Source organism: Amblyraja radiata, chromosome 14, assembly GCF_010909765.2.
Source record: "Amblyraja radiata isolate CabotCenter1 chromosome 14, sAmbRad1.1.pri, whole genome shotgun sequence".
NCBI classification, from domain to species: Eukaryota; Metazoa; Chordata; class Chondrichthyes; order Rajiformes; family Rajidae; genus Amblyraja; species Amblyraja radiata.
Window position 1 is genome coordinate 20544960 of NC_045969.1, and position 15425 is coordinate 20560384.

Here is a 15425-nt window from a genome sequence, read left to right on the forward strand (position 1 = left end):
AAACCGAAGATAGACACAAAAAGCTGGAGTAACTCAGCGGGACAGGCAGCATCTCTGGAGAGAAGGAATGGGTGACTTTTCGGGTCGAGACCCTTCTTCAGACTGAAAAGAAAACGTACACACTGTCTCAACTACTGAGCTGTTATTTAACATCCTCAGACATTGACATGCAATTTGTGGAAGTCGGAATCTGGACATGCACTTTACTCAACTGAATGAGAAATGCCAAGCTGAGTGACGTTTATTTTGCTTATAAGGAAATAACACAAACATTGGAACAGTGTTTTGGTGCAGGTGTTGCCAAAATTTCACAAAAGTTATGAGAATTTAGCAATTGTGTGATTTGACGTTTTAGAGCGCTGCATCCCAAGTGTATGGCCTGAACTGCTGAGCTTGTCTACGCCAGTCCTTGCAGAAATAAACGTGCACCAGGCAACATGTGCACCATCTAGTGGCAGATTACTGAGTAACGTTGTCAGATGGTGGGAGCAATTCGCCTTAAATTCGGGTCCCAACCCGAAACGTCGTCGGTGAACGCCCTCCACGGGTGCTATCTGACCCGCGGCATTCGTCTGTGCCAGTCTTTGAGCCGTACTTTCCGTGTTAACAAAGGCACACACAACATTAATGCGCATCGCATTGATTTAATGTGCGTTTTTAAACTGCTTTGTGATCTTAAGATGCTCCTGTGAAGAACAATGCAACAGATTACTTTATTATTATTTTACAACGGTAATCTTTTCCTAGCACGTACCAGCTATTTAGCAGCTTTCAGTATTTTCTGAAGTTTGAATAGCGTGGCTCCACTAAATTGTGCAGGAAGGAACTGCAGATGCTGGTTTAAACCGAAAATAGACACAAAAAGCTGGAATGACTCAGCGGGACAGGCGCATCTCTGGAGAGAAGGAATGGGTGGCGTTTCGGGTCGAGACTAAATTTCCCAATTACGACTTCCGATGCCGAAATTTTGCTTTCACCTAGTTCTTTTGCGATGCCTCACAATCCCTGTTCCAGGTCTGTTTATCAATGTCTGCCAGATTACAGCAGATGCAGCGATAACACCAACAAGTTTTCAAAGTGAACAGAATTCGAAAGTTTTATGTGTGGTAGTTGTCAAACAGAATTAAGCTTTCAAGCAACTGAACTCCAGTGTAGTTCGCGTTTGCGAACGTGAACGGCGCACAGCTCATTATAAAATACAAAAGTTAACTTTGTTTCTTTTAATTTTAAAAAAAGACACAAAGTGCTGGAGTAACTCAGCGGGCCAGGTAGCATGTCTGGAGAACAAGTATAGGTGACGTTTCGGGACTATCCATGTCACCTCTCCATGTCCTCCAGTTCTGCCTTTCCAGCTGAGTTACTGCCTTTCCAACTGTGTGTCTTTTCTTGTAAACCAGTATCTTGCATCTCTTGTTTCTTCGTGACCTGTCGGGCCCATTAGAAATTGATATCAAGATATATTTAAGTTGACATAGAAAACAGTTGGCAATTAAAACGATCAGAATGAATGAATAAACAAAATTAATCAGATCATCTGAACAATCAATATTTAGAAAATGTTTATTTGAATCCTTTAAAGGGGATAGGAAGAAATCCATAGCACGTGAATGGGAAATCAATATTAAGCGGTTTTTTTTACTATAAGAAAATCTGGAAAAAAAATCTGGAATAAAAGTAATTTGGCCTTACGCATTAAAATGTTTTTAAAACTATATTATCTCCCGAAATGTTCATAAAATAAAGTAGGTATCTAAAGTGATGTACGGATAATTTTATAGTAGATTTTATTGGCGAATAGGCTTTAACGTAATTAAATTCATTGAAAATTATGTGATCGCACGTAATTGATAAATAAATATTGTTTCCCAGCAAAGTTTATTTATGTATCTTACATACTATATCGTGCAATTTAATGCAGGTTAAGAAATTAATCGTCATTTATTCACAACTTGTCATAATCCGTGACCGGCTCGGGAAGGATCTTTTTTCAAGGGCTTCGAATTATGGCAAACATATTAACTGCAAATTGCGAACGACATTCTTTTCGTGCTAGCGATGAAAGCATCCAATATTAAGGGAAAGAGGAGCACGCCAGCTAATTTTCTTTATTTGATCATACACCAGAGGACGCCAGTGTTAACATTTAAAAACTGATAAAGGTAAAACGTAAGATAGACACAAAAAGCTGGAGACAGGCAGCATCTCTGGAGAGAAGGAACGGGTGACGTTTCGGTTCGAGACCCTTCTTCAGATATTCTCTTCATTTTAATGTGTCTGATTTGTTTAACAATCTGATTTTAATTTACTAAATTACTTTTAAACGGCTTTGCGAAACAAAAGCAATCACCTTTTGCATTCCGTTTTAAAAAAAAGTTATTTAAAACTAGTTGTTCATTTGTCCTTTTGTACTGGTGTGAAATTTCAGATGGTTTAATTCAATTTATTTTTATGTAGTCTAACGAAATAACCTGCTAGTTTATATTTTAATTGAATGGATGCATCATTACATCTAGAATAAAATAAGCACTTCAAATAGTGCCGGGAGCACTCAACAGGTCGGATTAAACGTGTAGAAAAGAACTGCAAATATGCTGGTTTACACCGAAGATTTATACCAAAGTGCTGGAGTAACTCAGTGGATCAGACAGCATCTCTGGAGTAAAGGGGTGGGTGACGTTTCGGGTCTGAAGAAGGGTCCCTACCCGAAACGTCACCCATCCCCGTTCTCCAGAGATGCTGCCTGATCCGCTGAGTTGCTCCAGCACGTTGTGTCTATTTATAGGTCGGAATAAACCGCGTTTCGTGTTCGGATACTGGGTAAAACTTAACAGAGCTGTTCGTTTTTCGTTAGAGTCACCAGATACGGCCGGTGTTGGAGTACGGTGCAAAAAAACCCCATAGTACTGGATGAACTCAGTGTGCCAGGTAGCATCTGTCGAGGGAAACAGTCAGACGACGTTTCGGGTCAGGATCTTCAGTCCGAAAAGGGGTCCTGTCGCGAAACGTCGTCGGTCCATTTCCTTCCACGGAAGCTGCCTGGCCCGTTGAGTTCTTCCAGTAGGTATTTTTTCGTTTTGATTTGGATACGACTACTCCCTGCTCATATATTTAGTAATATTCGTAATAACAAGGGGCGGCAGATGCTGGTTTGCCAAAGAGTTACACAGAATGCTGGAGTGACTCAGCGGGTCAGGCAACTTCTCTGGAGAACACGGATAGGTGACGTTTCGGGTCGAGCCCTTATTCAGACTTTTTCTTATATTTTGCACTTACTTTTAGCCAGATCAATAGGAATCTGCTTGCCTTTCTGAATCTGATCAAATGTTCGTTGTTTAGATCTAAAGTGGAAGCTGATTTCTGGAAATACTGGTTTGTGAACAAAAACGCCCAACGAATATTCCGACAACTACTCATCGCCAATGTCCGTGCTCTTTTCTGCACGCTATCAAACCTTGTGTTTCATTGCATTTCATACACTGTCTTAAAAAAAACGATTGGTATAGTTGGCTCGATAACCGCCCTTTAAAAATGCAAAATCAAATTTCCCCTTTGCATTTCTCCAGATATTCTGCGAGCATGAATTGACCCAGGTACACCAAAACCTCACCTGAATCGTGCAAATGAAGAACTCTGCAAATTAAACGCTCCATCGTTTAAAAAAAAAAATTTGCCGATGGAGACCGGTGAATGAAAATAATGCACAGGAATTAAAAGTACCCATTCTCGATGCAGGGATGGGAACAGTTCTGCAAGCTCTTCCCTGGTTCAAGCGTCTTGTGCAGCTGCTGTTAGCCGAGCCGCAGCGGAGTTGCGCTGACGTCAGGCCGGCTGGTTAAAAAAAATGGCGGTGGCTGCCGACGCGTGTGGCTGCGGGAGGAAATAATAAAAGAAAATATTGAAGCGGCGCTGAGCAGAGGAGACCAGTGAATGATAAACAGCGAGCGGCAGTTGCAGGAGGAACAGTGCGAACTAAGTTCTGATCTGGCCAGGCAACTGCTTGTGCCTGCAGTCGAGAGAAGGTGTCCTGGTGTCCGCGAGCGAGGACAGCTGTAGAATGTCCCGGGAGAGCGCGCGTGCCCCGGGCATGCTTCTAAGTGACAGCGAGGAGAATTGCTTCTCCGACCTCTTCTCCTTCGCTTCCTCAGATGCCGACGACCGGGGCAAAGTTGCCGCCGGAACCAAAGTTGCCGAGTTGTTCCGAGCGTCCCAGCTCCCTCCAGACGCTCTACATCAGGTAAGAGGAGAAGCAATGTCATTTATCTGAAACATGTCTTTGTGTAATGAGATGCTGCATGGAGTGCCGTTGCATAACTTCAACTTTTTTGTCAGACTGTCACTGCAATTTCAAATGTACACATTTTCATTGTTTTTAAACAGTCAAGTTGCAAGAGTTTGCCTGGGTGGGGGGGTGGGTGGAATTCGAATAAAATAATGAGCATCCTATAAATGGTGTGTTGTGGAGGTGACACAATTTCTCTCGAAATGACTCGTTACAGTGGCGGCTGAACTCTACTGATGCATACATACATCGGCCGCGTTCAAAATGTTTTGTTGTTCGCGTCCTCTGGACTACATCCTTCGCAATTCCGCATAATTTCGTGATCAACGTGGACTGAGCGTTAGTTTTCTCTTTTTAAAATGGTGTATACTTTTTTGTTCCTTCTCTTGATGCTTTTTGATGGCCATCTGTTGCTTGCGGTAATTCCCTGGTGATGGCAAAGATAGATTGCAGCCTTGAACCATTGCAGTCGTGTGACTGTCAGTTAGATATTTTCATGCACTGACTCTGGTTGCACATTTAAAGCGCATGATGTGCGTCTTAAACCTGCACATTGGAGGACTGGGTGCTTCAGTGCACGGGGCGTTCATCAAATGGACCACTTCATCCTGGTTGACAAAAATACTGGAGAAACTCAGCGGGTGCGGCAGCATTTATGGAGCGAAGGAAATAGGCAACGTTTCGGGCCGAAACCCTTCTTCAGACCCCAAACGTTGCCCATTTCCTTCTCACCATAGATGCCGCCGCACCCCCTGAGTTTCTCCAGCATTTTTGTCTACCTTCGATTTTCCAGCATAAAATGGTCAACTCATATTAATGTTGAGATAAATAGTGGGTTTGATAACTCTTCACATTCAGTCAATTTTCTGAGAGTGTTGTGTTGCTGGAAGGAGCACGAGTGTGGCCTGTACCCCACTCCTGTGCAATGACTAGTGTCTGCCACCATCCATTTCATGCGGGGACCGGGACGGAGACATCTATTGGGTTGTTTTATTCAGGTCTTCAGACAATTAGGGGCAAAAACATACCCAATGTAGCCCTCATCCTGATGACCACCAGTATATGTGGACCCAAAGTACACAAAGACCAAGTACAACCATGTAATGAGGTTGTACTTATCTCCAGCATTATTAATGATGGACTTGGCCTTGTTGCCACTCAGTTATCATTTCAGCTGGACTTTGCCACACTACCTGTTCTTCATAGCACCATTTCTGCAGAAATATGTCTTGGGTCAGCAGTCTGACAGTGGTCTGTGGTCAGCACACAATAACTAATGGCAGAAGGACCTAGGATGGTTTCTCAAGCAGACTGTTAATGTCATTTGGCAGAATGCCTTACTGCCAGAACTCAAACAAACACCAAGATACAGCACCGGGACAGGCCCTTCAGCCCACCAAACCCACGCTGACCATCAATCACCTGTTCACACTAGTGTTATGTTAACCCATCCACTCCTTGCGCACTAGGGGCAATTTACAGATGCCAATTAACTCACAAACCTACTCTTTAAGATGTGGGAAGAAACTGGTACCCAGAAGAAACCCACACAGTAGCAGGAAGAACATGCAAACTCCACAAAGATAGCACTCGAGGTTGGGATTGATCCTGGATCTCTGGCGTTGTGAGGCAGAAGCACTACTACAGCACACTGCTGTGCCACTGTACTACTAGGCTGGCATGGAGATGAGACTATGGTCCAACATCCGGGAACTCTCCAATTGCCAAGAAAAGGTCTGCAATTGTCCTTGTCAAGGTTTGCCACAAGTAGCTACATAACAGAAGACTTATTCAGGGGCTGGTCCTTGACAGACACCAACACTAGTGAATGCTGTCATCTGGTGCAATCTAAGGTGCTGGAGTACGTGTTGAGGGGCACACTGAACCTCAGTGAAGCCACCACAAAAATCTTGTGAGGAGAATCATATTCTAGGAACATGCTGCCTTTATCAAGGGGCTGGAGTCTTGTGTAGTAACAGCTTCTCAAATGCCTCGTGGGTGCATTGCTTAAGAGGGAAAACATCGGTGTTATTGAGCTATTGTAAAACACTGTATTGAATTGGTGGCATAATGGCCATAGAGTAATCTATACATCCTGCATATATTTGCAATAAAATAATGAAGAATCTCCTGCTCTCCCTAGCACAAACACAGTGTGGGTCCTGGGAACATTCGGTATAGTAATGCAGTTAAGTATTCATGTGTGCTAATGAGGCTATCGGCCCAAGCGAACACCTCCATTCAGTCCGCATTAACCAACCTGATCTCCCGGTGGCTCAGCACTTCAACTCCCGCTCCCATTCTGAATCCGGCCTTTCTGTCCTGGGCCTCCTCCATGGCCAGAGTGAGCACCACCGGAAATTGGAGGAGCAGCACCTCATATTCCGCTTGGGCAGTTAGCACCCTTGCGGCATAAACATTGATTTCCCCCCCCAACCCTACATCAGTCTGAAGAACGACAGATGGCGCAATGTGCTAAGTGTTCGGCTGGCAACCTGAAGGTGGCCGGTTCGAATCCTGCTTGGAGTGTGTACTGTCGTTGTGTCCTTGGGCAAGACACTTCACCTACCTTTGCCTGGGACTAGAGACGGAAATTAGCTACTGATTGGCTACAATCTCGCATATTTACATGCAAATGTTCATTAATATGCACTGTCCCTATAAACAAAACATTAATTAATTAAGAAGGGTTTCGGCCCAAGACGTTGCCTATTTTCTTCGCTCCATAGATGCTGCTGCATCCGCTGAGTTTCTCCAGCACTTTTGTCAGCGCAAGCAAGAGGTTCTTTTGCAGAGAAATGACAGCTTAATTATCTGGGGAATTTCACACTGGCCAGAACACCATGCAATCATCACTGAACAATCCACATTAGAAGGAAGAGATAAGAATTGATAAAGCAATCTTGGGCCCTGCTCTGCTGAACTACTTGAGTTCATCAGCCTGCAATAACTACAAACATCACAGCCTTTATCAGGGCTCTTTGCAATTTGTTTCAGTAAAGTGCTGCCTTGATGTCAAAGGCACTCACCCTTGCATCATCTCTGGAATCAACTTCTGGATCTTCTTGGGGCTCAAAAAAATCCATCTATTTGCTAGATACAAAGTGGTGGAATAACTCAGTGGGTCAGCAGGCCAGTATGAAGCTTTTCAAAAAGGGGATGGCATGACAGGATTACAAAAATTTAATGTGAAATAATATGCACGCAGCGCACATCACAAGCGCGAAGTTCGAAGTCCCTTGCGGCCGGGGTCCAGGGGCCGCTTAAGGGCCCTGGAAGCTCTAGAGTTTTAGATGCTCTCTGGTGCATTCTGAACCTTATTTTGGAGCATTTTTGCACCAAATTTATGACCAATATATCAGAAATTATTTTGGTTGAGTCAAGAGTAATGGTTGGGTGGAATGGGATGATTGGGTTCATTGTTGTATACATTTAAAAAAATCAAGAATTGAAATTGTCCTTGTTTTAATAATCGTTGAACTGTTGTAAAATGTTATGTAAAATGTTATAAAGGAGCATGCAAAAACTGCAAATAAAATACTGTTATGTTTTTGCAGTAGAGAAAAGCTTTTTTTAGAAAATGCTCTGTGTGTTGATTTGATTGCCTGTTACTGCTCGACTGTTAGTGTGTGCAGTGCACCTTTAATGGTCCTCCTGACCTAACAACTTCACATCACATCAATTTCAACATGGAATAGTGATGTGAATACAACATTTAGTTCAACTTCAATTTCCATAATTAAAATTGAGGTCAAACTAAATGGTGCATTTACATTACTATGATCGCTTTCAAACTAACCTATTTTACTGTCATACCATTATAACAAATTCTAGTTCCATGATGACTCATAAAACAAGATCACAAATTACATTTTGAATTCTCAAACACATTGTGATTGGGAATAATTGCAGAGCTGCCAGAGTTTCACCGAGCATTTCCGTATTTTGATGGGTGAAAATCAGTATTTTGTTGGGGAAATCGGTATTTCTCACATAAATGCAATAGAATGTACTACACAGAAACTGGATTTTTGAAAATCAGTATTTTGCATGCAATCTCATGTTTTCTCATATATCTGTATGGAATACTGAAAATCAGTACTACTGAATTGTGAAGCCATTTTTGAAATGTGAATTTATAATTCTTGATTTTGATTCAATCATATCCTTATAACTATAAAACTCTGATCTTGGATGTGTGTGTGCGTATTTATTTATTTGTTTGTGTGGTTTCACATCTTCTCAAAAAACGGCGTGCCCACGGGAAAGTTTTTACATATTCTAGTAGAGATTTACCCCCTAGAGTCCGAAATCGACTTACCTGAAAACATTGTGCTTTATTTCTTGAGTCATGAATAAAAATGTTCACAAATCTGATCAAATTTGTAATCAAAACACCTGTTTTTCGCTGATGACGTGACAATGGATCTGCCTGCCTGCCGTCTGCTTGCGATGTGACTGACGTCACCTCCCACCCCTCCCTCCTCCCCCCACTGTTGAAAAGTCGCCCTGTCGACTGAAGATCAATGATCATAGCTGAAGACTGCGTCGGCCCAACTGGCACTCCTTTGGTCGACACTCGCTCACTTGCCCACCCGCTCGTGCCTTGGTTCGGGTCTCTCCCCCTCCCCTCTCTCCCTTCCCCTCTCTCTCCCTCCCCTCTCTCTCCCCCCCTCTCTCTCCCCCTTCTCTCTCCCCCTCTCTCTCCCCCCACTCCCCCCCCCTCTCTTACCCCCCTCTCTCTCTGTCTCTGCCCCTCTCTTTCTGACTCTGCCCCTATTCTCTCTGCTCTCTCTCTACCTCCCTCCCTCTCTAGACATGCCTGCGAGTTGGAGAGCTATGACTGAGTGGATAGGAAGTGGATAGGGTAAAAGGAGCAAATGAATAATATTAGTATAATATCAATGGGGGTGGTTAGTATGTGTGGGGGGGGGGGGGGTTAGTGTGTATGTGTTTGTGTGGAAGGTGGTTAGTGTGTGTGTGACGCCTCATGCAGCCCCTCTCCCCCGCTCGTTGAGGGGATGGGACCCAACTGGTCCCACTTGGTCTAGTAACTATTAAAAGTTTGATCTTGGACGTGTGTGTGTTTGTTCGTGTGTGTATTTGTTTGTGTTTAATCACAGCTTCGCGAAAAAAGGATGCGTTAACGGTAAAATGTTTACATATTCTGGTAGAGATTTTTCCCCATGGATTCCAAAAACACCTTATCTGAAAATTTCATGCTTTATTTCTTGTTATTAATGAAAATCTTCAAAAATCTGACAAACTTTGAAGTCTGCGCCATCTTGCTCGTGCTGCGAGTGTCGTCACCCCCCCACCCCTCCTTCCTCCTTTGGTTGACACCCGCTCCCTGCTGCTCCTCTCCCCTCCTCCTCCCCCCCCCCCCCCCCGCCTCCTCTCCCCTCCTTCTCTGCCCCCTCCTCTCCCCCCCACTCCTCTCTCCTCCTCTCCTCTCACCCCCCCTCATCTCCCCCCCATCTCTCTCCTCCCCTCCTATCCCCTATCCAGCCTCTCTCCTCTCTTCCCCCCTCCTCTTCCCTCTCCCTCCCCCCCCCCCCCGTCGCTACGCCAGCATCATCCCAGGGTGCTAAAGTAACCACGCTAGCAGCGCCCTGAGAAGCAGCGGCAGGTTGCCCCAAGGAGCCGCTCAAGCGGTGGGTTGTGGCGCTCGCACACGACCTCAGCTGCCACTTCTCCCAAGCCTGCTCGGGCTTGGACAGTTTCTTCGAGCACTGTGGACTCGAGCCCGAGGTAATCGAGAACCTGGCCATGGAGAAGTTTGCCGCCGACGCCGCCTTCGAAAGTCTTGCCCTCAAGTTTCGCCACGTGAGCTGCCCAAACTCGGAGAGCGAGCAGCGAGCAGCGATAGCTCGGGGAAGAACAAGCCTCTGCCCTCTCGGTCATCGAGCGCAATGCCAGGATTCATCCAGTGACTGTATGGCTGCAAGAGGAGCCCAAAGGCAAGGCTCCCTCTGTCCTTGTGTAGAATAAAAAACTATTACGCCCCAATACTTTTAATTTTTTTCGCTAGATTTTTTAAAACTCTGGAAAAAAATGGTGGGGTGCGACCACACCCATCGCACACTCCCTTCGGACGGCCATGGTCAGGCAGCATTACTGGGGGGAAATATTAGGTGATGTATCAGCTCGGGACCCTTCTTCTAAAGATGGGTCCCTAGCTGACACATCTATCCTTTTCCTCCAGAGTTGCTGCCTGACCCACTAAGTTACTCCAGCATGCTGTGTCTATCTTTGGTTTAAAGGGCCTGACCCACTGAGGAGACCTAATTTGCGAGTGTAGAAGAGTTTAGGAGAGTATGAAAAAGTGTCATGTTGAAGACCTCCTTCGACTATGTAGAAGACCTCCTTCGACTGTTGAAGACTAGCTTCGGGAAAATTGGACACCGAGTAGTGGAGAGTGAAGACGACCTCCTTCGATCTCCTTCGTCTATGTTGAAGACTATAGGGCCTGTCCCACTTACGCGACCTTGGCTCGCAAATTACACGACCTCGTGGTCACTTGAGGTGTACGGGCACCGTATGGCCGCGCGGGGCCGGTCCCACTTAGAAGCGCGGAGTTGTGCAGGGCTGGTCCCGACATCGCACGGGGCTCCAAAATTCTGGGAGTGGCCGAAATCTTCGCGAGCCAACGGCCTGTCGGCACGCAGGTGCATTGCGGTCATACGCAGCGTCTTGACGGCGTATGCAGCGTGGCGTTGCGCGATGACGTCAGCGCCCGGCGTGTCGTTGCGTGATGACGTCATCACCCCACGCCGTGCGACACCCAAATTAAGTCGGCCCGCCTCCTGCCCAGCTGTCACGCGTGTACTTAACGCGAACTTCGCGTGAACTCTGCTTCCGTTTGGTCGCGCCAAACACAAGCAATCGCATGCAAGTGGGACGCCCTTATCTATGACTACCTTCGATTACCTTCGACTACCCTTGATTACCTTCGATTGCCTTCGATTACCTACGAATAACATGCCGACCTACTTCGACTAAACCTATGAGTAAAAAAAATAGATTTTTTTCCATGGCGACCTTTTTTTACTTGCGGGCATCTTTCAGCATGCTAAAAAAAACCCGCCACGACCTAACTGAGGCCTCGAGTATGCGGGGCCTACTTTCGAGCAGGAAGGAGAATTACAAAGACCTCCTAGGACCTCATGTCGACCATGCTGCGAGTATGTGTTGAGCGCAAACTCTTATAAACTCGCCAATTAGGTCCCCGCAGTGGGACAGGCCCTTCAGACAGTATCTGCAGTTCTTTGTTTCTGCATCCATTTGCTGATTGGTAGGGTCATTGTCGACCAGGTTGGATTTTTATTTCAATACTTCACATGCAGACCACTTTCCACTGACCAATCAATGTCCATATCACTGGTGTATAAGCAGTTTATTCTGAGGCATAACTCGTTCTGGATGACAGGGCATTAGCAATGCAGAGGTTTTATTTTGCACCACTAACCTTTATTTTGCTGTCAGAGCACTCTCCCACTTTCCGATAATGGGTGGAGTGAATTGGATTAGCATAACCTGCAGGGGAAGTTTGCCAACTAAGCTAATGGAATCGTGTACTTTAAAGGAACTGTGTAGTGCAGTTTAATTTTAAGAAAAAAATTGAAATTAATATGTCACTATTAATTCATAATTTTCCTCCTGGGAGCTGTTGTCATATGTTAACTAAATAATTTAAAACGGAGAACTGTATACAGTGTTACCAATTGTAAACTATTCACATTTCTGAATAAATGTTGCTCCATTGCAATGCATTGGTTTGCAATCATTGGACTAGGGCCACATGCTAACTTGCTAACAACATCTGGTAAATTGGAGCATTTATCCCGGGAGTTTGGATTGCGACAGAGGAACTCTAACCCTAATCTTAACCCTACCCTCCAGTGTAAAATAATGTTCAATGTTTGTCCTAGTAGGCAGCAAGCCATCTACTTGATTTGCAAACTGTATTACTTTTAGTTAAATAACACCCCACAAACACAAGTGGAGGATCTCGTGGTGCAGAATAAATAGTTTTTGTATATATTTTGTGGTGTTTAGCAGAATGATTAATGAGCATGAAAACTGTAAAAGCAGGGAATAAAATGCTGCTGAACTAGAAAGACAACTGAAAAGGCAACAAATTATTGCAACACTCAGCAGGCTTGGCAACATCTCTGAAGAGAGGAGGGTAGGGTTAGCATTTCATGTTTATGACGTTACATGAGAACTAAGAGATTTTGCGGATGTATGCATGTTTATACAAAAGCAAAATCCTGGAATATGAAAGGAAAAAGACATTTGAGAATTTTGTTTCTTCATTCATGATTTAATATGTGGACTACAATTATCTATTTACCAGGGAATTGTTATCAATGCTAGTCATGGTTCCAGCATTATTAATGCACATTGCATACACACTTAAATGTAACTTTGGGGAAAATACACCGATTTGAATTTTGGCAAATTTCTTATCCAAACCCAGTTCTTATTTCTGGATTCTATTTTTACTGCAAAGGTGTATGTGTGTGTGTAAGGACAACTCCAACCCCACTGCTGGTGCCTGCAGAGATGCTATTTAAGGAATTCATTTCCTGGCCTAATATCATCATGAATCCACAATATTCCACCCTTCAGTTCTGAATAAAGTGTTTAATTAGTATTACAATTAGTTGTTGATTATAGGATTCTTTTGCTCTCTTATTTTATAAACCTTTGTCAACATTGGTTCACAGGCCACCAATTCAAGTTGAACCAAAATGTTGGTGACTTTTATCATAGTGCCCTGCTGTACTACGCACAGAGCTTCAGCCATTATCATCTTCAACACACATCTGTTTAACACTTGTCAAATATTGGTCATCACCAGCCCTATCTCGGCCCAAATAATAACAAAATATTTATCTTTAGTTGTATTCATTCTAGATTTATTCATTCTAATACTCTCTTTGCCAATCTCCCATGAACCTTCAATGAACTTGATTTAATTGTAAGACCTTTATATTTGCTGATCTCATTTTATTTTTGGTCCATCATTGCTTTTCAAATTTCTGTACACAGCCTCAACCATCCTTAAAACTGCAGTTTTCTAGTCCTACATATTTTTGAGACATTTCAGCACTGTTTTCTTGTGCATCCCCAGTTCTTTTGTCTGATCATTGAATGTTGAGACTATAGCTCTCTAAACAAGCTCGGTAGTTATCTCTCCATCTCTCTTTTTTAGAGCCTAGTTCATTCATTAATTTTCAGCACAGTTCAAATGTCTCTTAGGTCTAATGTTAACCTGCTTCACTTCGAACCTCAGCACACCACCCTACTTTTGTTGTTGAAAAGACCAGTCATGCTCATCTTTCGAGAGAACGTCATGAATTCAAGAACATCCTCAGCCTTTTGCATGCAAAATCTAGGCTGTTGCTCCAGTAACATTTTGTGTTGAAGTGCCAAGGTTTGGGTATGACTTTGACCTCTCAAGTAGACAAAGGATTCCATGGCATTATGTTGAAAGAGATGGGAGTGGCAGAGTGCCAAAGCTAGTGAAGCAGATGCCAAACAGATTGAATGACCTTGGTTCAGTCCTGACCCTTGGTGCTGCCGAATAGATTGTGTACATTCGCCATGTGACACCAGAGGTTTCCTCCCATATTCCAAAGACATGTGAATTTGGAGGTCAATTGGCCACTGTTAATTGTCCCTAGTATGTAGGTGAGTCATGAGTGATAAAATCTAGAGAGTTGATGAGAATGTGGGAGGAATAAAAAAAGAATGGGATTTGTTGTTGAAAATGGGTGCTTGGTGATCAGCATGCCGTCAATTTTCATGCTGTATGACCTGGCCAATATTTATTCCTGAACTGCCATCAATCAAATAGATTAACTGTTTCTGAAAACACGCTCTATACATAGTCAGCTACAGAATGACTATGATTTACCTCATGGCTTGTTGCATAGTACTTCACAACAAAAGGCACTTTTTAAATACAACCTTGTCTTTCATGGTAAGACATAAATTATTTGACCCTAGTCACCATTCCTGTTCTCCTTCCTTGTTGTTCTGAAGATTGCTTTTTAACTTGTACTTTCTTAATATTGCTAGATCCCACTATTAAAAGAAAAGTAAAAGTAGATGGTATGAATATTGGGTTATTTTTTGGAAGGTAAGGCTCCGTATTAATAATTTATAGTTAAGTAAATCGTTACTTTTCACTAAAAAAAAATCTATATTTATGATGCAGTTACAAATTTGATCATAAACTAAGACATGCTAACATAAATGGCTTCACAAGAAACTGCAGATGTTGGAATCCTGAATAAAAACAAAGTGCTGGAGGAACAGCGGATCAGGCAGCATCTGTGATGGAAATGCTGAGGTGAGGTGCTTGACAAATGGGTGGAGTAATTGACAAAGGCTTGAGGTGAAAAGACTCTCCTGAAGGAATGCATAAAGATGGGGGAAAAATCGAACATACCAGAAGCATAATGAACGACAATGAAATTTCTCATTTAATATGAGTTCCAGGCAGGGCCGTCTTAACGCATGGGCATGCTGGGCAGTTCCCCGGGGCCCCACGAGCATAGGGGCCCCATGCTAATCTATGTATTGTAGAATGTTATTGTAGAACATGAAAACGGAGAAGAACATAGCAAGTGCATGACGGCATATTTGATTCGGCATAAAGAAACTACAAGTGTAGGGGCCCCAGTGCATTGCTTTGGTTCCGGGAGACTCTGGCCATCACATCACCTTATTTTTTATTTTTTTTTAAGTTGCATTATCTGATACAAATGGAATATCGACTTTCAGTTTGAGTACTTGTATCAAATTTAAATTCATTGCCCAATGTAGCAAATTGTCTTAAAGGTCATTGTTCCTCTGTAAGAGGGTAAATATTTGAGTCCCTGATTTACACTAACCAATTTAAATAGATATAACCCATCCCTTCTTTATTTTATAAACCCCAATTAAATTTCCTTATTTTACTAGAACTTCAGGTCTGCAGGATCTACTGATTCTTTGATCCACAGGTTTCTCTGCAGTTCTAAGTTTCAGTAAAGGGCCTGTCTCACTTACGCGATTTTTTTGGCGACTTGCCGGCACCCGTCATAGTCGCAGCAGGTCGCCAAAATTTTTCAAAATGTTGAAAATCCAGCGG

General features: G+C 43.5%; 1 protein-coding gene and 1 long non-coding RNA gene across 2 annotated transcripts in view; one reads left to right on the forward strand and one right to left on the reverse strand.

Moving 5' to 3' along the window:
* Positions 1-218: 218 nt before the first annotated feature.
* LOC116980475 lies at positions 219-3798 on the reverse strand. The gene is made up of 2 exons (XR_004413977.1): positions 3718-3798; positions 219-686 (listed from the first exon to the last, which is right to left on the reverse strand). It is a non-coding gene; the product is annotated as an uncharacterized LOC116980475 (long non-coding RNA).
* Positions 3799-3833: 35 nt separating this feature from the next.
* The window catches only part of reps2 (RALBP1 associated Eps domain containing 2), a 132788-nt gene continuing 121196 nt past the window's right edge, over positions 3834-15425 (forward strand). The window contains exon 1 of the mRNA XM_033032735.1: positions 3834-4234. Coding sequence (XP_032888626.1) covers positions 4055-4234 — 180 coding nt within the window. The 5' untranslated portion in view covers positions 3834-4054. The remainder of the gene's footprint in view (positions 4235-15425) is intronic.